The sequence below is a fragment of the Zeus faber genome, assembly GCF_960531495.2.
Source record: "Zeus faber genome assembly, chromosome: 1".
Lineage (NCBI taxonomy): Eukaryota > Metazoa > Chordata > Actinopteri > Zeiformes > Zeidae > Zeus > Zeus faber.
The window spans coordinates 22,293,822-22,316,519 of NC_137193.1; the positions used below are offsets into that span (position 1 = coordinate 22,293,822).

At 43.3% G+C, this 22,698-nt stretch overlaps 1 protein-coding gene across 1 annotated transcript; it reads left to right on the forward strand.

Annotated features, from left to right (window-relative positions):
- Positions 1 to 2,424: 2,424 nt before the first annotated feature.
- On the forward strand, positions 2,425 to 12,932 carry grinaa (glutamate receptor, ionotropic, N-methyl D-aspartate-associated protein 1a (glutamate binding); the record flags this gene model as incomplete). Its single annotated transcript, XM_080015883.1, has 7 exons — positions 2,425 to 2,521; positions 9,908 to 10,295; positions 10,870 to 10,985; positions 11,115 to 11,315; positions 11,430 to 11,558; positions 11,755 to 11,898; positions 12,783 to 12,932. Exons 2-7 carry the CDS (start codon positions 9,944 to 9,946, stop codon positions 12,930 to 12,932), a joined length of 1,092 nt encoding a protein of 363 aa, XP_079872009.1. The 5' UTR covers positions 2,425 to 2,521; positions 9,908 to 9,943.
- Positions 12,933 to 22,698: the final 9,766 nt, after the last annotated feature.

Consider the following 22,698-nt stretch of genomic DNA (forward strand, 5'->3'; position numbering starts at 1 on the left):
CCCTACTGCACACCTCACCACTGTCACAATGCCCTCATACATATCCTGCACCAGTCTTACATACTTCTCTGCTACTCTCGACTTCCTCATAAAATACCGCACCTCCTCTCTCGGCACCCTGTCATATGCTTTCTCTAAATCCAAAAAGACGCAATGCAACTCCTTCTGACCTTCTCTGTACTTCTCCATCAACATTCTCAAAGTAAACATTGCATCTGTAGTGCTCTTTCCGGGCATGAAACCATACTGCTGCTCACTAAACATCACCTCTCCTCCTAACCTAGCTTCTTCCTACTACTCTTTCCCATAACTCCATGCTGTGGCTGATCAACGTTGTACCTCTGTTGTTACTACAGCTCTGCACATTGCCCTTATTCTTGAAAATCTGTACCAGTCCACTTCTTCTCCACCCGTCAGGCATCCTCCTTCCTCTGTCCAGATGACACCACGAGAAGGTACACAAGTACCTTCCTGGCTGTTTCACTTACTACTTCTGCAGTTGTTGCCCAGCCATCCGTCCCACCCAGTGCCTGTCTTAACCCCTCCCTGAACTCCACACAACAGTCTTCCTTCCTCAACTTCCACCATTTGATCCTTGGCTCTGCCTTCGCTCTTAATCTCCAAAGTCATCCTACAGATCACCATCAGATGCTACCTAGCTATGTTCTCCCGTGCCACCACCTTGCAGTCTCCACTCTCTCGGGTTGCACCTCCTGTGTAAGATATAGTCCACCTGTGTGCACCTCGTCACCTCTGTTTCCTTGACCAACATGCCCATTGAAGTCCACTGCAATCACCACTCTCTCCTCCTCAGGTACACTCTCCACCACTTCATTCAACTCAATCCAGAATTCTTCTTTTTCCTCCATCTCCAGCCAACTTGCGGGGTATATGTGCTGACAACATTCAACACCACACCTTCAATATAGGAAGGGAGAAGAATGTAACCAGGAGGGTGTTCAGGGTGTGTTCAAAGCAGGTGCTGGTGGCGTGCATTTGTGTGTGCGTGTGATGTATCATCCCGTGAGTGTACAGGACTTTCCCAATTGGTTCTGGTGTATATGGTGGGAATTATGTCATAGCTCCTCTAAGCAGCAGAAAAAGCCCCGAAGCCCCCCCTGACTCCCGCAGCTGTACAGACACCCCAGACCCGTACAGAAGCTCACGGAGCAACAGCCATACACGCCCCCGAGGAGCAATAACCAGTCCCAGAGAGCGCAAGGAGACCCTGCACCCCTGAGGCGCACACATACAACCCACCCTCATGTGCAGGCAGAAGATGCAGCCGCAGAGAAGCCAAGCAGCGGGAGCAAAGGCCGACAGCCACCTCCCGCACCCCAACCCACACTCACGACGGCAAGCTGCCTCCAAGGTGCCCGGGAAGACACCGGCAGCACTCCCTGCAGCCCTGCCGGGTCGCAGCACGCCAGGAACCACCCGGCACCAGGCGCAAGCATGTCGAACCCAAATCACTCGCACCCCTCCTGCCCTGCAGGCCCTGGTCTGGTGGAATATTGTTCGAAGTAAGATTTATGTGCGAGTCTATGTGTTCTAAGCTAATATGAGTGGTATTAAAATTGCAGGACGGATGAGAAGCATATCGGGGCAGGAGCGTGACGGGCAAGATCGCAGCCGCCTGCCACATCCCAACCCACATAGCTCGCACCCCACCAGTCCCGCAAACCCTTGGCCTATTGAACATTATCGCGTATTGTATTGAGTTTGAGTTCCAGCACTAGGAGGGATAGGCAAAGCCCAACCAGATTAATGCAGGGGTGCAGCAGGCCGGGCAGGGGCCACGCGGACCCCACCCCAGACCTAACGGTGCCCTGGCACCCAACCCACAGCGACCAGCCATGGGTGCAGAGCGGGCCGCTCCGCGCCTCCATCAGACCCGTGACCAGCCCCTGGACGCCGCACATGCGGACCACAGAACGGAGGGCGGCAGACGGCCAAGTGGAGTTTCAACTTCTCAACCTGTAATGCCATTTTTTATTCATTCTTTAATCAGCAAGAACTGCTGCCATAACTCTGTCCTGTGGGGTGACCAGAGCACAGCTTTTTGTTACACAGAACCACCACTATGGAGAACGATCTTCCATGTTTTGATCTCTATACAACTAATCGTCATGACTACTCCAAGAGGGGGAGAATCGTAACGGGTGAGACAAATAAACAACAAAATGTACATGGAAAAACATGAGCATATAAATATATATACTGTATATCTGTACATATTCTGGCGTAAAATGGGTTCAAGCGCCTGAACACATCAAGTGTCGACAAGCCGAACCCGTCCGTCCTACGACACGACATGAACGCAGCATTAGCGATTCCCATATCGCACGTGACGCGTGACGTCACAGTGAGGTGACGTTACTGCTCCCGACCTACTTGTCCGTCCAGTCCGCTGGAGACCGAACCAGAGCAGGACCCCGGAGCCGCGGTCACATATTCGTCAACAAGCGCATCCTTTCCCGGATACAGCAACCGAGCCCATTCAACGCGAGAAAGGGTCACGGTAAGAACGTGTATCGGGGGCCGTTTGGACGGATCGCTCATTGCAACTTCTTTCCAGCTCGGCTCCGGGCTCCCCGCTCCCCGCTCCCCGCTCCCCGCTCCGGCGTGATGAATGGATTCACGGTCGCCCACGCATTTCTGCCGCCCCTCTCTCGCCTTAACCGACAGGTTGTGTTATCGGGCTGCGGCGTTGGCGGTTGTACGGGCACCGTGTTACGGTCCAATCCGTAGATGGCTGCAGTGCCGCTGGGTTTTCGGAGGATGTCGCACATACCGGGGCCTAGCTGCAGGTGCGCGGCGGAAGCGCATCCTCGTTTGCGTGGTTCCAGCTCACAATGGCAGGCCCCATTGGGGTTATTGTGTATATATAATTATTTCTGTTTTTGTTGTTATTACTTCATTATTATTGCCATTGCATTAGACATATGCTGCTTTACAGCGACACCGCAATTTCCCTCCAGGGATTAATAAAGTGTAATAAGGTACAGTGCGGTGGCACGATAAAAGGACCCAAAAGTCCTTACAAAACAAAGTAGGGGGAACAAAAAGAAGCAAAACAAATGTCTTAAGAAGTAAAGTGTTATTAACAGATCACATAATAATGTGTTATGATGCCATTAAGGTGCGACACGCACAATTATGCTGATTAGATGGTTTATAAATGTAAGTATACGGCTTATATACTGAAAAATTCATTAACAGCTGAATTGAATGTCCAGGTGAATGGTGTATAGGTGAAGTAGTCAATGGACAACATGTCATTTGTAACTAAGTGTAATTTGTTCCTCTACTTACAATGTGGCACAGTGATAACCTGCAGACCTTATGGTTGATAGTTTTCAGCCAACACTAACCATTAAGTAGGCCTTGCCCATGAAGATTTGGTGATTTGAATGTACACTTTAATTCTTAAATTGTCACCTCAAAGAGCTTGGATGTGGGCTATTTTTTTTTTACATTACTTTTACAATAAGTAATCTTTGCGATAGAGCCTACCCCACTGACCTCAATACAGGTAAAGGAAATAGTGGAACGCATGAAAGTGAAAACACATGTTTCCTAGCACTGTTTGATGTCATGCAGAGCAAAGGAGACATCAATCTGGTTAGATCTATTGTGCACCCTCAGCGTAATACTCTAATATCTAGGATTTTTTTTATACGAGATTAATTGCTTATGATTAACATCACAATTCCTTGCAGATTACTGAAGATTAATTCTCAAAAGATATAGTAGGATTTCACATAGGATCTCGACTCATAATGTTTAGATTGCTGATCTCTAATGCAGCCACGTGTACTTAATCCTACGGTGTGTTGGGTTCATCCCATTGTTCTATCATAGACACAGGTATATGATAGAGAATGTGATTTTATCAAATTGTATTTACTTTTTGATCCCTATTGTATTGTATTTAAAGGCAGGAGGATCCTGCTTTACAGTGACCTGTCCATCCTATTGCAACAAGATAAACACTTGCTGTCAATGCTGCGTCTTTTTGAATACTTATATAGAGAGAGTGAAGATAATAGGAGGTATTTAAATTATATTGTCTCTTCATATACGTATAGTCTCTTCATACTATATACTGTATATTGAATATTATTGTTTTGTCCCACGACAGCCTTGCTGGGATTATCTTGGTTAAGGTGCTTGCTCTGTAGTGCAGCAATCTGTCACAAGGTGAGACGTCTGCAGGTTTGACATGGCTAGAGTTGCTGCTGACGCCGCCTGCATGTGGACAGCATCCTGGCAGACTGCAGCAGAGGCTCCGATGAGGCCACACACTAGAAAAACGCAGCTTTCGCGGTGGCCCAATGCCTCAGTACAAACTATGATAAGGCACGTGTATACAATACGTCAGATCATCAACCTCCATTGCCATGGATGCATGCAACCTCCCAATGTGATTGTGCCTGTTTCATAACAATGGCAAACAAAAGGGGACATGTGATGATGACTAGTGTCTAAACATTGAAAAAATCAGTTCCAAATCAATGAATTTGAAAACAAAATGAACATTGCCTCTAGTTTATAGATGGCCAAAGTGTCACGGGGTTTGAGATTACAACTTTATCCTTGATGGTTAAGTGCAATACCAATCAGAAAAATGTTTAAAAAAACGTTCAAAATAAATGCACTGATTAAATTCAACCAACAGCTGTTCAGTTATACTTTAACTACACTACATGATGCATACATGATAAGCACTTTAACTCCTGGTAGGCAATGTCGTGGTCACCATCATAGGAGTGTTTAGACCAGAGGCAAGACTTGGTAACCCACATATTTGTATATTCTGCCTTCTGCCTATAACTGTCAAAGTCTAATGTCTCAATTCTTACTGTCACATAAACACACCAGCTAATGCAGCACAACTGAACTCCTGAGTTGGATAAAACTGGAGGCAGTATTCCATTCTATTTCAGTGGGGTAGTAGGTTTTTAATAAGATTTCTTTGAGCTATTCTCTGCACCGGAATGATGAAATCTATTGAAGCTTTACCTTTATACCTAATCTCAGCAAGTCATTCATGTGATAACCTCGTACTTAATTAAAACTCCTGTTACATGCTCCATATTTAAGTAAACTGACTTTTTTTTTAAGCCCCACTACTTTGTTTAGCTGATGTCCTTTTTTTCGCTGCGCTTTGCTCTGTTGTTCAGTCATGCACACCATGTGTTGTACATGGGCTGGTAGAGGTATTGTGCTGGCCTAATTGTGTTACGTGGCTCTGGTCAGCCTAGTGAATCCCTCCCTTTACCCTAATTCTCCTAGCTACAGCAAGTGCCAGCGGTTATAGGAACTGTCTTTACCCATGAGGCCATGGCGACTCTCCCAAGGGGATCTGAGCGTTCCCATTCAACATTTTAGCATTTTTGCACTTTTTCATAGTTCTAAGAACTTTTGGAGGAACCGTCCTTTATTTTTATTTTTTTTGTCCACTGCAGGAACTAGGAACAATCGTAATTCTTAGAACGCAGTTTAGAGGGATTTTTTTTTAGCTCCAGTGCAGGGACTAACCGGCATAAGAGGAACCTTCAGTAATGTAAGTGCACAGTGATTGGTCCACGGTCCCTCACCGGTCCCACAGACTGAGGTCAGCTCAGCGACCTGTTGACTTGCATCGCTCTGGGTGTGGACCAGCCCACACACACTCAGGGGTAAAACACAAAAAAACAATAAAAAAATGTATTTTTTTCTGTGTTTGTAAATGCATATATTTCATTTATTTTATTTTCTGACGTTAATTTAATGAAATAAAAAATCTGTGTGCGCTGTCCAGATGTGAGCCCATGCCTCACTAACTTTTAAATTACGTCTTGTAGATCTAATATGAGTGGAGATTCAGTAACTGGATTGCTCATTTTTTTTGTCTCAAATTTGTTCAGAAACATATTTTAGTGGACTGACAAGGTGAAATCAGTGAAAGGTACGGAGTAAATACAACACGGAACACTGAAACCCCATTGGCTTACGTCACTTCAGAGTTCCTAATGCCAGTGTGAATACAACCAGAAAAAAAAAAGCCCTCGTTGGTATTTCGTTTTCGTGAGGCCTCCCCAGTTCCTAGTTCCCCTCGGGGAGTACCTGGGAGTGTTTCAACTGTCAACTCATCCTGTGAGCGTGTCAGTTGTACCTGACCCTTCTGCAACATTACACTATACAGGAGCACAGTCCTTAGTGCCTGTAGTGACTGTGGACCAAACCCAAATTCACTGAAAATGTATCAGGAGGGTCAGTTGTTCAAAGAAAGTTTGAGCTAAAAAAGTGGGTTATAGTTTGTACTTCCAAACTTCTTCAGCCGAGCCTCTGCTATAACTACTCTACTCCATCTTTGTTCGCTTTGGTCTTGTTGCTATTGTTATGGTTCTGTATTCTTTTTTTATTTACCGGAGATCCTACCTCGTACGACCAGTCAGGGCTCAGGCCTGGTATAGATATGTTTGAATGGGCTGTCTCCTATGTTTTCGCTATTTAGAATAATATTTTGGCCTGAAGGAGTGTGCCCTGTGGACCCTGGCTATTTGCAAAGTGGAGTGGAGTGTGATGTGGGAAGCCTGTCGTCAGGAAGGTGGGGAAGGATTTAGCTCTTGAGATGATTATAATCTGTTACTATCCTAACAATGCTAGACTGTGTGTAAAGCAGAGATGACAGTCGCTATGCTCCCCTGCTGTCATCCTGCACTGTGCAGTCCTTGCTATGGACACAGACACTAGGATCAGGTGTGGAGAATGGATTTGTGGCATTGTTGCATAATAATTCAATATGCATCATGTCATGGGAGACGGATGACGAGCCCTGGAGATAGACAGCGTAACAGGCTGATTCGCGGTCTGCAGCTCAACAGTTGCTCTCTGCAGTTATGTGATAGAGATGGGATTGTGTTTGTTGCGTACCTATTTACATATATGGACTTACCTTACCACTGGTCTGTGCCAATGTTTTTGTGGTGTGGGGAGGGTGTGGTTTGAGCAGCCACACCTGTCCTGGGTCAGGTAATTAGGCTCAGGATCGGTGTGGCTGTAACAAGCAACCGGTAAAATCCCCATCCCCCCCCACACACACACACACAAACACACACACACATTAGATGAGCCCTTGTCATGACATGTGTTCATCTGCTCTGGGGCTTGTTTTATCAAGCCCCCTTTCCACTTTAAACTTGTGTTTTCTCAACCCCATCATCTGTGTCTGTGTGCCAGAGGGCCCTGAATAGACCACTTAAGTGGCTTGTGGCAGGTAAAACTGCCACGGTTTTCTTATGGAACAAATCAATCATCTCCAGGGCTCAACAATAAGGAGGACCCGACGGTCCATGGCCACGGTGAGACTGATACAGTCAGTTGATTGACAAGTGACTTTCTCATTCGGGTCAGTACAACAACTGGGCTTGTTGTAGGTGTTCTCTGCACGTCCATGTGGTGTGTAGTGGTGTTCATGGAAACCCCGTGGAAGGCAGTCTGTAGTACTACCCAGGGTCTTAGGACTCCTAAAGCAGATTCAGATTAATAGTGTATTTAGTTATCTATCCACCACCTGCGTCCATGGCAACGTTTCCAGACACTGGTAGGCAAACGCTCATAATTTCCTAGACACTGGTGTGGACAGTGTGTGGACATGTTGGCGTCACCCATTGACATAAACCATAGCCCGAGTGTTGAGGATGGCTCGCTCATGGCTCTGAGTAGTTCAGTTATAGGTTACTGACCATTCATTTAACTTACCTAATTGTTTGAAGCAACAACACAACTGTTAGTTTGTTTTCTTTATTTGAGTTTATTTATTAGGTGTCCTTACCTATTATTATTCTCCTTGGCATTTTTCGGGCTAAAAGGCTCTTGAACACGACAACCGCTGAACATGGTTGTGTCTCGTTAGAACTGGGACGTCTCAGATATGTTGTTGTTCAAGTTTGATCCATATCGATCTACATTTGTAGCTGGAATTAGTGAATAACAGACGAAAATTTACCGGAAGTAGCAGAACGTTCGTGCATCGCCGATACGGCAATGTTCTACAACTTCCAGTCGGGTGGTGAAGCGAGGTGAGTTTGTTGAGTAGGGCGCTTTCTGACATCATCATCTAGTTTGTTATTTATGTGCAGATTGTTGCTCCGGACGCCCGTTCTCATGGTGCGAGGGGCGTGGTGTGGACTTGATCCCTCTGTAGTGGTTACAAACTGCGCGTGTGTAGGTGTCTGTGTGGCTTTTTTGTTTGGTGATTTATCCCTTTTGCGCTTTTTGTAAATAAAGGCATTCTGTTCACATCTAACCTGGTGTTAGATGCGGCATTGTGTCCCTCCTTACTTTCCTATATTCGAGGCACTCGTAACATACAAACTGTAGGAGTCCATGATGCTATAATGCTATAAATGTTCACAAAGAGTCGTCGCCGTGTATTTACTTCACTCCGTCATTGTTGCCTCACACGGCATCAAACAGTCACGTTGCCGTCACTACGTCCACGTCGCCCGACACGGCACCAATCGGTCACTTGTCCGTCACAGAGAGGGCAGCTCTATTTTCACAGACAACATGGTGAGTTATAATAATGAGAAGTTCTGGTTTACAGGCAAACATAGCTGGTTCTTTTAATGACAGGAGGGTTGCGCTGTGTAGACCGCATAGTGGTTGCTCGACGAGACCAGCAACCAGGAGGCGACAGACTGGTTGAGCTGATGCAGCGTTCACTGTAAACTTGGAAAATCGTGCTTTGTTTCAGAGAACCTGGAAAACTGCATTACATACCTAACGTGACTAACCTTGTGTATTGCTGCCTGCAGGTATATTTTGTTTGATTACCGTTCCTGAAATGCACCATAGCTTCTTTTCAGCTCTTTTGAGGAACTGCAGTCTCTGTCCCCTTTAATCTCCTCTGTTCTAGTTCATTGTTTCTAAAGCAACCGTTGGCCAAGGTGACCCGGCTTTTATTTGTCTCAATGGAGTCTGCGTTGTCGGCCACTCCTTCTCTTGTCCCCCCCCCCACCACTGAGAGCGTTGTGACGTAACAGCCTTAGCAGTGTTTACAGTGACTTCCAACCCTGTGGCCTACATTTTCCTAAATGTTCCTACATTAGGAGCTAATGCTTACTGCTCCCCCTGAATTCTAAGCTATAGGGTAGATGTTAATCTTACATTTCTACTCTCGCCCTTTAGATCGACATTGTTTTTGTTTTTTTTTATCCGGAATAGGATGTCTTAACGGAAAAGGATAAATTTGCTTCCACTTCCGAGTCCAAAATAAGAAGGTTGCCCTGAGTCACCGCTGCTCTGGCTCTGCTCCATCTGCTCCTGTCTTTACCGCGTTGTTTCATTGCTTGTCAGCCTTTTAATCAGGCAGATGGAGTTGCTGTGTCTGTGCCAGTGTAACCACGATAGGGCAATGTTGATGCTCAACGCAGCTCTTTACACTCCGTTTATTCTGTTTTTTGGTTGTTTTTGTCTGAAGTAAGAGGTGTTGTAAAAGTTGTGCAAGTGCAACTTCTTAACATTTAGCACAGTTGTGTTCAAATTGATATTTTCAGGATGTAACCATGAATTTAACTTCATTTGTTAGATAGTTCCAAAAAACTTGCAACTTCCTGTTACAATTCCAAGCCACAACTGTTTTATTTTACTTGTTTTTTCTTTAATTCCATATAGTTAATTTAAGAATGTATCAGAATGTTTTATATGCCATATGTTTATTTTTATTATGTATTATTATTATGTTTATGTTATCCTAAACAAAGTATAAAAAACAATTTGTTAATTATGCAAAACATTAACGCAAAGGATTGTCTTCTAAATTCCCTTGGTGTGGGGATATTACTGATTCTCAACATAAAAAGTCTATAAAATTATATTTTAAATAAATATATAATCCCTTCTCCCTGTTTTCCAGACTACTGTAGGAGCACAGTGAGCGTTTCACAGCACCATGTCCCAGGATAAGAGTGGATACCCAGTGATGGGTGAGAACAACCCTCTTCACAATAGTGTCTATGGACCCCCGCAGCCAGGGTTTGGCACGCCCCCTCCTAACTACAACCAGGGCCCCGGGGGACCCTACCTGCCAGCCGCTGGTTACGGGCAGCCAGCCGGTGGTTACGGGCAGCCAGCTGGTGGTTATGGGCAGCCAGCCGCTGGCTATGGGCAGCCAGGCTATCCACAGGCGGCCCCTGGCTTTGGCCCTGGTCCCTACCCCCAGATGCCTTACCCCCAGATGCCCTATCCTCAGGGACCTTACCAACAAGGACCCCCACAGCCTGGCTTTGCCGGAGACCAAAATGGTGAGTGGGCAGACGTACGGTTTCTGCCACATAGGATGAATGTTCTTTCCTTTTTTTGGTTGATTTGCTTCACAACTAATTCATGATGTAGAGGATCTACAGTGAATATTTTTTATTTAGCAGGTTTAAACAGTTTAAAAGATCTGTCACCCAAGAGAAATACAATTTGTGAAAGCAAGGACTCATTTAAATTGACCCTGCAGTTAATAAATGAAGGCCTTTCTATGGTCTATAAGCTGACGGAATGTGTGTTTCCATCACGTTGGATGGAATTTATTTAACATTTCCACAAACAAAACGGATATTTTAGTCCAATTGTCCAGAGAAATGGCGGCATGTGTGTGCAGAGTACTTTTTGAGTATCTCATTAGCTAAGGCCAAAAGCACATCTATGGGGGCATTGTAGACCAGACGGCATCACGGGTGACTAGAAAGTCAATAGTATGATCAATGCTTCAATCAGGATGATTGCATTAAAAACAACAGATGCTTCTACTCTTCCTATTAGTCACAGCTGAGCTGTTGCCAATTGCCGCACCCAATATTTATATTTGTTTAATCTGATGTTCTCCAGCACCCATGGGAAGTCCTGGTTATCACGGGGATGTGCCTCCATCTTATTATGACAACGAGGAGTTCACCCATTCTGGCTTTGAGGACAAAAGCATCCGTCAGGCTTTCATCAGAAAGGTAGGGACGTTAAACCCCCTGCATAACTATGTATCCCAGGTCATTTCCCCAAAGTTGATGTTGGCGATGAAAAATACAACGAATGACTCTTCTCCGTCATAAAATATGTCTTCTTTCCCCCCTTGCCAGGTCTTCATGGTCCTCACAGTGCAGCTCTCAGTCACCTTCTCCTTCGTCGCGGTCTTCACCTTTGTGGACGATGCAAAGTTCTTTGTTCGCCGTAACCCGTGGACGTACTATGTGTCCTATGCCATTTTTGGCGTGGCTCTCATTGTCCTCAGCTGCTGCGGAGAGTTCCGCCGCAAACACCCCTGGAACCTGGTTGCGTTGGTGAGACATTTGAGTAGCGTGCGGCTGTAAACGACAATGCGTGAACGTGCTGAAAATGTCGCTTTAGACTTTGGACCATGTGGTGAGAAGTGCTGCTTTGCGTCTCCTCCTCAGTCCATCCTGACGCTCAGCCTGTCCTACATGGTGGGCACGATTGCCAGCTTCTACGACACGGAGACCGTCATCATGGCCGTGGGGATCACCGCTGTCGTGTGCTTCGCCGTCGTTCTCTTCTCACTACAGGTCAGCGCCGCTAACCTCAGATGGCATGTGAAGATATGCACACAAATAATGTCCACAAGCGAACATGCAGGAACAGATGGGGGAAAGGCTTCTGACCACTTGGAAGCTTTCATAAAATAAAATTGTCATCAATCTTGAATTTTCCCTTTGTGTTTTTTCTCTTCCTCTTTTCTTCGGGACTCCCCCCTCCCCTCAGAGCAAGTATGACTTCACCTCCTGTCAGGGCGTGCTGTTCGTGTGCTTGATGGTGCTGTTGCTCTTCTCCATCCTCTGCATCTTCATCCGCCACAGGATCCTGCACATCGTCTACGCCTCACTGGGGGCGCTCCTCTTCACCTGCGTGAGTCTCGCACACTCATATCGTCGCCTCTGTTTAGAAGTAGTAGTGACATGTCATTCATTTTTTAATGGTCCTTTATCTATTTCAGGTTTTGACTGTTTATTTCCTAAAGCAATACCACAGAATCACGACATTATGGCTAGTTGTAAGGGATGTTATTAGAGGTGTAATTATATACTGGATTGAGGACAATTTTTGAATTTTGTCTGCAATTAGGTAATTTAGGAGTAATCACCATTAGCACAAGATCTATTTTAACCAGGGGTCACGTATCAGTGAACCCTGGTATTCCAGTCGAGGTTGATTTAACGTGCCTACTGGAAAAAATAAAACCTCAGGATCACCACAGTAGAGAATCAAATCATATTATAAAAGCGGAAATCTTATCATATGACTTGAAGTAACGAGGCCGAAAACAGAAGAAACAGTGATTAGATGGTAGAAAGAACAAAAAGATTAAACGGTTGTGAGAGTGATTGTCCAAAGTCCATATGTCCTGTCGAATGAGTGAGTTAGCATCACATTTAGTTGTAGAATTAATAGCATTCCCCTCCGGATCAAAGAGCATCTGATGAATTTGAAATAATTAAAAAAATTATATTATTGCATTTATTACTGAAAGAAAGAAGAAGAAGAAGAAACAGTCTTTATTTGTCACGCAACACACCACACTACAACACATGCTTGCACACACACACACACACACACGCACATGCTTTGGATGCTGGTGGATACAACAATAAGTTTAGACATAATGGGATAATATGGATAACTCGGGTTCATGACACGGTGAAATGAACAATGTTTTTTTTGCACCCATCACTGCCTTAGCCCTCATGCGAGTGTTTGAGGATGGCTCACTCATGACTGTGCTTCTCCTGCAGTTTTTGGCCATGGACACCCAGCTGCTCCTGGGTAACAAGAAGTTGGCCCTGAGTCCAGAGGAATACATTTTCGCTGCCCTGAACCTTTACACCGACATCATCAACATCTTCCTCTACATCCTGGCCATCGTGGGACGTTCCCGTGAATGAGGAAAAGTGTTTGTCCTTGTCCTTCAAAGATGGCCATTCTCTTTGATTCCTTTTATACCTTTTTTTTTTTTTTTCTCTCTCCACTTTTAATTTCCTCTCACATTCTTATGCTCTCCCTCATAACACTCCTCTTTTTGGAGCAGGTGGTTTGGGCTGTGCTAGAGTCGCAGCCTGTTTAAAAATAAATAAATAAATATGCAGCTGAAAGGTGAAAATCCCAAATAATTTTTTGCCCCCCACCTCATTCCTGTTTTGACCACGTTGCTTGCTCGAGCTGTCTTCTGCTTCTACTAATAAAGAACTCAACAGTAACTATCCACTAACTTCCAGTCTGATCACATATAGATGAACATTCTCTCCTATGTATGCTTGGTACAGGCTTCAGAGGGAATGAACAGAGACAGGCAGGGCTTGACTCCATGGCACCTTAATAACGAGTTACAGACCCGACGTGTCTGGAAACAAGTTGACGCTACAAATATCCAAAATCCCCTCGCTCCGGAATTTCTCTCCTCCTGATCCCTGCCAATGTAAAGTACCTCTGCATGGCAACAGTGAAAAAACAGTGATTCTCGAGAACCACTAGAGGGAACCCTCTCACAGCCTGCTTGTTACATAGCTGTACATAGTGTGTTCCTGTAAAACCATGACAATGTTCCTAACCTTTTTTTTTAGGCATGCCGCAGCGAGTCATGAGGCTACGGTGCTTGATGGTAAAAACCTATATTCGGACGTCGCAACTTGGCTTACCTAGTGAAGAGACCAAACTCTTTCAACAACGCGAAAGAATGACGTTAAATGTTGGATGTATTTGGACAGGCAAATATAGTGGCATTAAATATACCGGTACTCACAGGATATCTGTTTCCGGGGAAGGAGAGTTTGATGCTTTGACGTTCATTTGTGCAGTTCCACCAGCGATGACACTGATCAATCCTGAAGTATCTCCTATAACCCCACACACCCACACACACACACACACACACACACACACACACACACACACACACACACACACACACACACACACACACACACACACACACACACACTTTGTCTTTTATTGTAAAGTAAAATTGATTGCTGTATCTTTTCCCTCATAACAAATGTGAATTGTTGAAGTATTGGAATTTGTGACAACTTTTATACCAAATTAATGCAGGTATCACTAGTCACTTTTGAATTTCAAAATGCCAGTATGAAGTAGATGGGTATTGTATTTCAATACATGACTTGAAATAAGCATACAATATACAATAAAGAGGTTTGGCTAAGGTTGCCACAAGCAGGGAAAACAAACAATCAGTTTTTGAAGAGTTTTCCTACAGCGGTTGGTAAAGACATTAAAATTTTCGGCGAGGTATGCTTGGGAACATGCGTAGTGAGCATGTAAGTACTGTACTTGAAATACAAAAAAAAGTTTAAAGAAATTCAAAGTGAACATAAGAAAGGTTGGTTACGCTACAAAGCTCATTAGCCGATTAATCCTAAATAAGCTTGTTTTACTCACGACATGAATGATGTATGAAAAATGTTTTGTTTCAAATTGCTTTTAAAAGTTTTGTTTTGTTTTCACCTGTTGCATGATCCTCTGCATGTGCTGGTAATGCACACTGCACATCCAATGTTTCGCTGTTGAAGGGACACGGTGTTGGAAGTATAGTTTTAACGACCCTGTTTTTTTTAAATTATTTTATTTTTTGATTTGTGTTTATATCTAACTAATGTGTATGTGTGTATATACAACTCCTTAGTGGCTTGGTGTGTATAGAGTACTTTGGGCTTTGTAGGTCTGTATATTTGCATTGAATCTAGAATTTAATTCCTCTACACTGCTTTTTGCTTTTCATTAAAATATAAACAAGTGAAAAATCGACTTGATTTTGTTTTTCCACCTTTCCCTCACAGTTGGGTGCAGAGCGGTATGTGGATTAAATTAGGGCGTATGGTTTCCCTAACCCCTGTATCCATGGAACTGTTGGCTCCTATTTAGCAGCAATACATATCACTGCAAAAGCCAGTGGCAATAGTGGCGCTGCTCGTCTGCCTGCTTTTTGATAGTAATAACAGTCTGAAATTGGGTAATTGGCCGCTTGAGTGCCATTGGGGCCAAGCAGGACATTTGTTTCCCGGCCGTAAGGGCTGCCCTGGACTCAGGCACCACCACAAACGCACGTCATTCCGCTTTAGACGCCAGGCCGAGGCGCCGCAGCCACGGCGCCAGGTGAGCCGCTCTCCTTCCCGAACGACTGCCGCGCTGCGTTCTCCGGGCCCTCGGCCCTCGGCTGTCCCGACCTCCGAGCCCAACGCGCTCCGTACCCGCTGTTCAGGGGTCACGGGGGGGCGCCGCGCGAGTCAATCGGTGTGTTGCGTGGCAGACTTGTGGGTCATAGAAAACGCGAAGGCAACAACGGCATTTCAAGGTCGACGTTGGCCGCGAAATCCCTAAATGGCATCGCCATTGCAGGGTTTTCAGAAGGAGCTCGGACACTTTCCCCGAGTTTCAGAACTTCGGCGAAATGCCGCAAGCGTCCCGACAACAGCGCGAGCCCACCTCAACTGACCAATCAGGGTGAAGCTCGCCCCCTCCTCGAGGCAGCGGCGTCAGCCCGGTTCAATTAACTCGTTAAACCCAGCGCGGCCATAGCGACCGTGAACTTAGGGGAGTTTGTGCCGAATTTCTTATCGTGAAACTGTATTTTAGCGACGTTCGGCGGGGACATGGAGGAACCCAAAGTGGAGGAGCTGGTGGCCCAACTGAGGAAACTTCAGCAAGGTCGCCTCGTACCACTCGGCCACTTAAACACGATTTTAATTTTCATTCATTTTCCAACACACACATTAAATGCATATTTGATGCAGCGGAGCCAACCGCTCCTTTCAAGTAAGATGTCCTACCTTCGGGGTTTTGTCGACTACAAGTGCGTTCGTTAGGGAAGAGAAACGACAAACCAACGTAAAATCATATGGATGGCGTGGCCGCTTGACATGCGGGTGGATGGGTGGCGGGTGAATGTGATTACGTGGAGAGAGGAGGGGGGGGCGCTAGAGAGCAGAGTCGACGTTTCTGGTTTCCCGGGTGTCATTTTTACTCTCACCCGAATAGTCCGAATAAAAACAGGCGGCGCGGACCGTGTCCCCCCCCGTGTTTCTAATCCGGGTTTTCGTGCTGTGCTCAAGGGTGACGAACGTGTTTCGCAGCGTTTATAGTTTGAGGTTGAAGGGGGGGGGGGGGGGGGGGTGAGCCAATGAGCGCCGGCAAAACGCTAAGAACCGCGATGCATTCTGGGTCGGCGGAGAATTACGCCGCGCGTGGACCGAACAAACGCGGAAAACGGGAATAAAACGTTCCCGCCGACGCCCCGGTGCGCGCGCCGCGCCGACGTCCGTCGGCGGAGCCGCCCGCGCCGCGCGCGAAGCCCTCACACCGTGACCCAACGCGCCATGCGCGACGGATGAGAGTGTTCGCGGCGGCGTCGCAGCGGTATCATTAGTGAGGTACATCCTTACCTGTTCTTCTCTACCAGAGAATTACAGAAACATGATGAGCGGAGATGCTATGACGTGTGATTACGTCTCCCTCCGGTCGGAACTGCAACTTCTGACCCGGAGCCGTTCTGATTATAATGATGTCATCGCCATGTCAAAAAAAACGTCACCCCCCGGGCGGCGCCGCGCTCTGGAGCGGACCCGGCGTCGGAGCGACTGAGCTCATCTCGCTCACGTAACGTTCGCCGAGTTCCGCAGCACCTTGACCCGCGATTGCTACGTGCGCACATGTGGTCGATGTTGCTAACGCACAGCCCGGCCACGCACCGGAGTGGGAGGTCCCCGTGACGTGTTCATTCAATATTGATCCCTATCGCCTGTGTCGATTTAGTTGTCAACGTAAAGAGAAGAAGCTGTGCTCTGATGCTTTCATCGCAAAGAAAGTAAATGATTGATTGACTTTTGACAGTCGAAAACAGATTACTAAGATGCGTCTTAGATGTGTGTATTTGTGTATACACTCTCCAACTTGATTCGGGATTTCTTCGAAAAGAAATAAAGCAGAATCTCAATTTCATTCTTGCCTCTCAAGATGATTGTCGACAACTTTATTCTCATCGCAGTTGCACAAGTCAATTACCTGTTCTGCTATTCCGAAATTGTTGCACTTGCAAAACGACAAGTAAAATATCAAAATAACGTGTAGCTGTTTTTTTTCAGTGCAGTCAGTGACATCTCTACATGTTGCATTGATGTTGATGTTGATGACCCAGCCCGTCTAGCACAATACTTAAAAGGACTGTGGTGACTCCTCAGTGCGGACTCTAGAACTCCAACTGTTCTAGAATTACTCAAAATGCGGAACGTGTAAGATCTCCCTCCTGCTGATACTGCCACTTAAGCCCAGGAGCTGTTCTGATCGTAATCCTGTTTGAAATAAGTGGTTCTTCCGACTTTTGTCACTGTTTACTATTCATGTTTACCGAAGAACTTGGTCTGGAAAATGGCATAATGGAGGCTTTATCACCCAGAGTTTCCCTGCGGGAAGGACTGGGTGACTCTTCAAAGTCTCTTTATCTTTTTTTCAGTTAATCAGCGATACATTTGACCAGACTTTCAGGCTGAGGTCTGAAATCAAAATGATACTAGTGGTTCTGGCTGTCTACCAGCTGCTTTGTTAATATTACTTCTTATGGCTTATGTTTTGTTAGTCCTTGGCTAAATAAATACAGTTCTTTGTACTTCAAGTTGATTGTTTCTCTCAAAAATATATTCTTTACGTTAAAAATACATTTCATATTGGAAATAAAGTTAATTCTTGTCTGATTTTTTCATGAACCACTTAAAACAGCTTGATCAGATATACAGTGTATCTTTTATTTAGGATTTATATGAAATTTTTTTTTAGCAAAAGCTCAATTTCATTCTTGCCTCTTGACATGATTTATTTGGTCTTTTATTATCTCACTTGCACATCCAAATTGCATTTTTTTTTTTGCTATTTCAAGATTGCAGTTTTGCAAAATGACTTGTAAAACTTCAAAATAATGTGAAATGTGTAATCACTCGTGAAAATTGTCACAGTGATATTCTTTCAGTGCAATCTGAAGACATATACTGTACAGGTCACATAAGTGTTTCACAACGACCGAACTTATCCTGCACAATACTGTACTTACGCAGGTTGTGATGATGTTGTCATGGCGTCGTTGGTGAGGTGTATCCTTACCTGTTCTTCTCAGAAACCTTTTATGGAGCTTATGAACTCCCCCCTGTCGGAACTACAACTTCTGATCAGGAACTATAATGTTTATAATAACGTTGAAATTAATATGGGATTTCAGTGTTATATTACTGTTAAAAAGAGAAAGATGCTCTTGATCAATATATAGTTCTTTAAAGTGTGTTTGTTTCTCAGTCAGAGATGTATTTGATCAAACTTTCTGGATGAAAGCAAAGTTCTACAAGTGGTTCTTTATTTTCACATTTCAGAACATTGCACTCAGTTAATCCTTGGCTAAATAAATACAAATGTTTCTTTGCCTCAATTTCATTGTCGCTTGTAAAAAATATTCTTTATTATTAAGGTACATTCCATATTGTAAAGAAAGTAAATTATTAATTTACCTTCCAAGAACAACTTATAACAGATTCCTCAGAAAGACAGTGTATATTGGATGTCGCTATGAGATTAGTGTATAGATTCCAACCATGTTTATGATTTCATTGAAAAGAAATCATGTATTGTGATATTACATTATTGTCACCATCATTTTTTGTACTTCTCTCTCAGCAAATTGCAGCATTGAACTTGAACTTGAAGATGATGAACAAAGACTCTATGACAAATGATTGCATCTCCCTCCTGTCGGAGCTGCAACTTTTTCCCAGGAGCTGTTCTGATTGAAAAGATGTAAAAGTATTTAGGCCGTCTGAAGTGTTAGTTCCTCTAATGAGTAAAGTCATATTTACAGAGAAACTTGGTCTAGATCAAGATATAAAGGAGGCCTTGTCCTACAGAGCATCTCTGCGCAAAGAACTGGAAAGCTGTAAGATAATTCTTTGATTGATTTCTTTACATTTGTCTAACCCTAAAGCAATAGATAGATTTTACCCAAATTGCATTTTTCCATAACCCAACTGTGTTGGTGTGTGTTGCATGATGTAAATCAAAATGGCTCATAAAATATCAAAATAATTGAAATTGTCACAATCATTATTTATTTTCAGTGGAATCTGAAGCTTATCAACTAGAGGAAACTTACCAAGAGAAAGAAGGTACAGACCTAACATCCCACTGCAATCTTTATGTCTTTGGAATGTCCAAAACGCGCTTTGTCCATCAAGACTTAGCAATTTCAAGGACCATGTGGGCCCTTATTGCCTGCATATCAACATACAATCAGGAAGCATTGAATGGAGGATACATTTCAATAAGGTGAAGTACTGTATCTCAGTCATGTTTCGTTACAGATTCATACAGGGTGCTGCAGTTCCAGTGTAAAGAGTCAGATCAGGACAGGTAAGTGCGTGTGTGTGTGTGTGTGTGTGTGTGTGTGTGTGTGTGTTCACCACTGGCAATAAATCATTAAAGCTCTACACTGTAGATCTTTCATTGTGCTTGAGAATCATGTTTTTACTACAGATTTTACAGTATAAACATGATGCTTAAGCACATGCTATATGGCTGAAACAAAAATGTACTATTAGTCACTGTGTTTCATATTCATAAATGAATTCCAGTATAAATACAATCTAAATATATTTACTTAAATATAAACATTCAATATTTTTCTTTACTTTAAATACACCCTCCCTTAATACCTCGTGCAGTGAATAATGTTTAAACAGAATATGTTTCAGTGCACTGTATTGAATATCCTAACAAAAGCTTTACATAGTGTAAAACATTTCCTTAGATACATATTTTCCTATGCCCTAGAGGTGACCTCAGCTGATTATGACTAGAATCAGTCACGGCACAAGGAACATGCTGTGCAAATAATTAGCATTACCATAGAACAACATACTATACCACTGTTGTGAAGTGATAATCACAGCTAAATATACATATTTTATAACACACTTAGAATACGTAGTTGCATATATAATCATATAAAGGTTCATAGTGTGCAGGAAAACCACTCTTGTAAAAAAAATATATTCTTGATTTACATAATACAGAAAAAGCATTGTTAAAAGGGAAGCATCCATATTCATAATGAGGATGAGGATGTACATTTAGCATTCAACCAGATTTTCTCCTGTACATTTAACCATCCCATGAGGAAAAGCGGGCAGTCATAGTCCAGTGCCCACAGGCCAACTCCCATCCTGATGCCAATGCCTTGGCCAGCGGCAGTGGCAAAGGGAATACTGTACAGTATATTTCTATGCTTGTGAGGCCCCTAGTCAGTCTGGCTGAACCCAGTCTCGTTAAAACCCAGGACCTTCTCCTGTGAGGCAGCATTTCCACCCACTGACCCACAAACCTAACTCAGTTGCTTGTAGCTCATGGGCCTGCAAGTTGGTACAGTATCAACGTCCCTACTGCATGTGATGAGCATAAACATGTAGTAACTTCGCCGCAGTGTGGAAACATTTAATGGACGTTTGTTTTATTTTGTCTGCTTAATGAATAAAGTTATTTCCTGTACTATGGGGTGATCTGTATGTGTGAACTTGTATTTGTTTTTGGGTGGGCTAATTTACAGACTGCTGCAGCACAGCAAGAGAAGCAAGGAGCTGGTAGAGCAGTACAAGTGTGAGATTCAGGAAAACAAGCTAAAACACAGAAAGCAACGGTAACCAAAACACATTATTTGTGATTAAATCCGAGATTAACAATTTGGTTTAACTGCACTGACGAAAAACAATCAAAACCAATACCATCCAAATGTACCTTTTTTCCCCACAAACATTTGCCATTTTGTTCATGCAGGATGAAGTTCCAAAACCAGCTTCACCAACTGACAGAGCTGCATAAAAATCTTCACTCTATATATGTAAGTTTATTTTGTCAATAAATAAATACTTAACACTTTTTAATACTTTGAAATACTTTCTAATTTAAATAGAACCACCGATATTATCGTGCATTATCTTCACTTTGAAGCAAATAACTGACGTATAAAATGTAGAAATTAGTATTTCTATTTTTCTAATAGTTAGCACTAATAGTTCATTGATGTCAGTCATCCTTTTTATCTGATTCCCATGATGTCATCAGATAAGTTCATTTCCAGCAAGCCAATCAGATGAAACCACCACATTGTACAGCCACAACCACCCATTGAGCTGAGCTCTCTTAACCTTTTTAATTCTCTTCGTGATTGGCTGGTGAGCAAGCTTGTACTGTCACTCATAGGTCAGCTTGTGAATATTAATTAGGACTAAAACACTGAGAAGATTCATTCTCAGTGTCTCTGAGTCATTATGGCTGAAACTATAGAAACAATAGTCATTTACAAATAAACGGTATTGCTGAATTTTTTACAATGCCTTCTTAAAGGTTTGTGGGCTTAAAAGACTGATTTATGACTTTGCTCAAGTTTTCACTATTTACCAACCCGGTTGTTTGATCCCTATGTTAGTCTATGTGTGTTTGAATTTAGATTTTTTAAATTGAGTTGCGAAAATATGAACTCATCATACAAAGGCGTTTTTTTTTAAACCACCGCCTCGTCCGTCACTTTTCTCGTCAAAACAAGACAAGACACCTAAGAGTAACAGTTCTTTGCGAAGAGCCTTTGTAGCCTTTGTTCCAGTAAGCCCTATCACTTTTCTAAAACGTATTGTTGAGGCAAAAAAGTTCCATCAACTAGAAAAAGCAAATGTAGCCACATTGTCTCCATGTTATGTTCAGTTTTATCTGTTGTCCTTGAATCTGCTACCTCTTCTTCAGAGCCCAGACAGACTTGGAGCTGAAATAGAGAGTGCTGAAAATTCAAGAAGTCAGCTGTTAGTAGCTGGTAAGTACCTGCTCAATGTGTGGTGGTCTGTAAAAGCACCTGAACACATCCATATCTTTTTAATTGTGCTTGTGCAACATTTTCTATTTCAATTAATTGGACGTTGGTCTATTGTGTTATTAGGAGAACTGAAGTTGTCTCAGTTACATCACCTAGAGGAGCTACTTGCAAAGGTAAACAAGCTGCAAGGGACAACAGCTGGAGAGGCTCAGGAAGAGTAATCATTTGTCTACGCTTTAGAAGAAGTCCTGTGATGTATGTCCAAAAACGAGCATTGTTTTTCCATCGTTTTCACTGAACCTGTTTTCTGTACCACTTAATCCTTATTTTTCCTGAAGGTCTGCTTTGGAAAACTAAAAATTCTTATCTGTTCCAAAACATTAACACATTTTTTTTTTTTTATTAAGCAGTCACTTCAACAACCCCTAGTGTTATTCACACAGAATATGCACTCCATGTGAAATAAGTCCTTATACCCAATTAATGATTGTTATATGTCACGTTTCAGTTAGCTCTAATGTTCTATATCTATTTCTCCTCTGTATTATTTGCGCTATTGTTGGATATAGTGTTTTGACGTGACATAAAGGTGTTCGTATAAAGACATTAATAAGCCATATGATTTTGTTTTCTTTAATGGCTACATTAATGTATCAAACAGATATTCATTACAAACCCCAGTTATGAACACACATAATCAAAATAATCAATGATTTTAAAATAATTTAAGACACTTGTTTTCTACAGCTTATTTTCTAAAATATGATACAGTCCAGCATTTGAAAGAAAAATCCCTGTGCAACAAA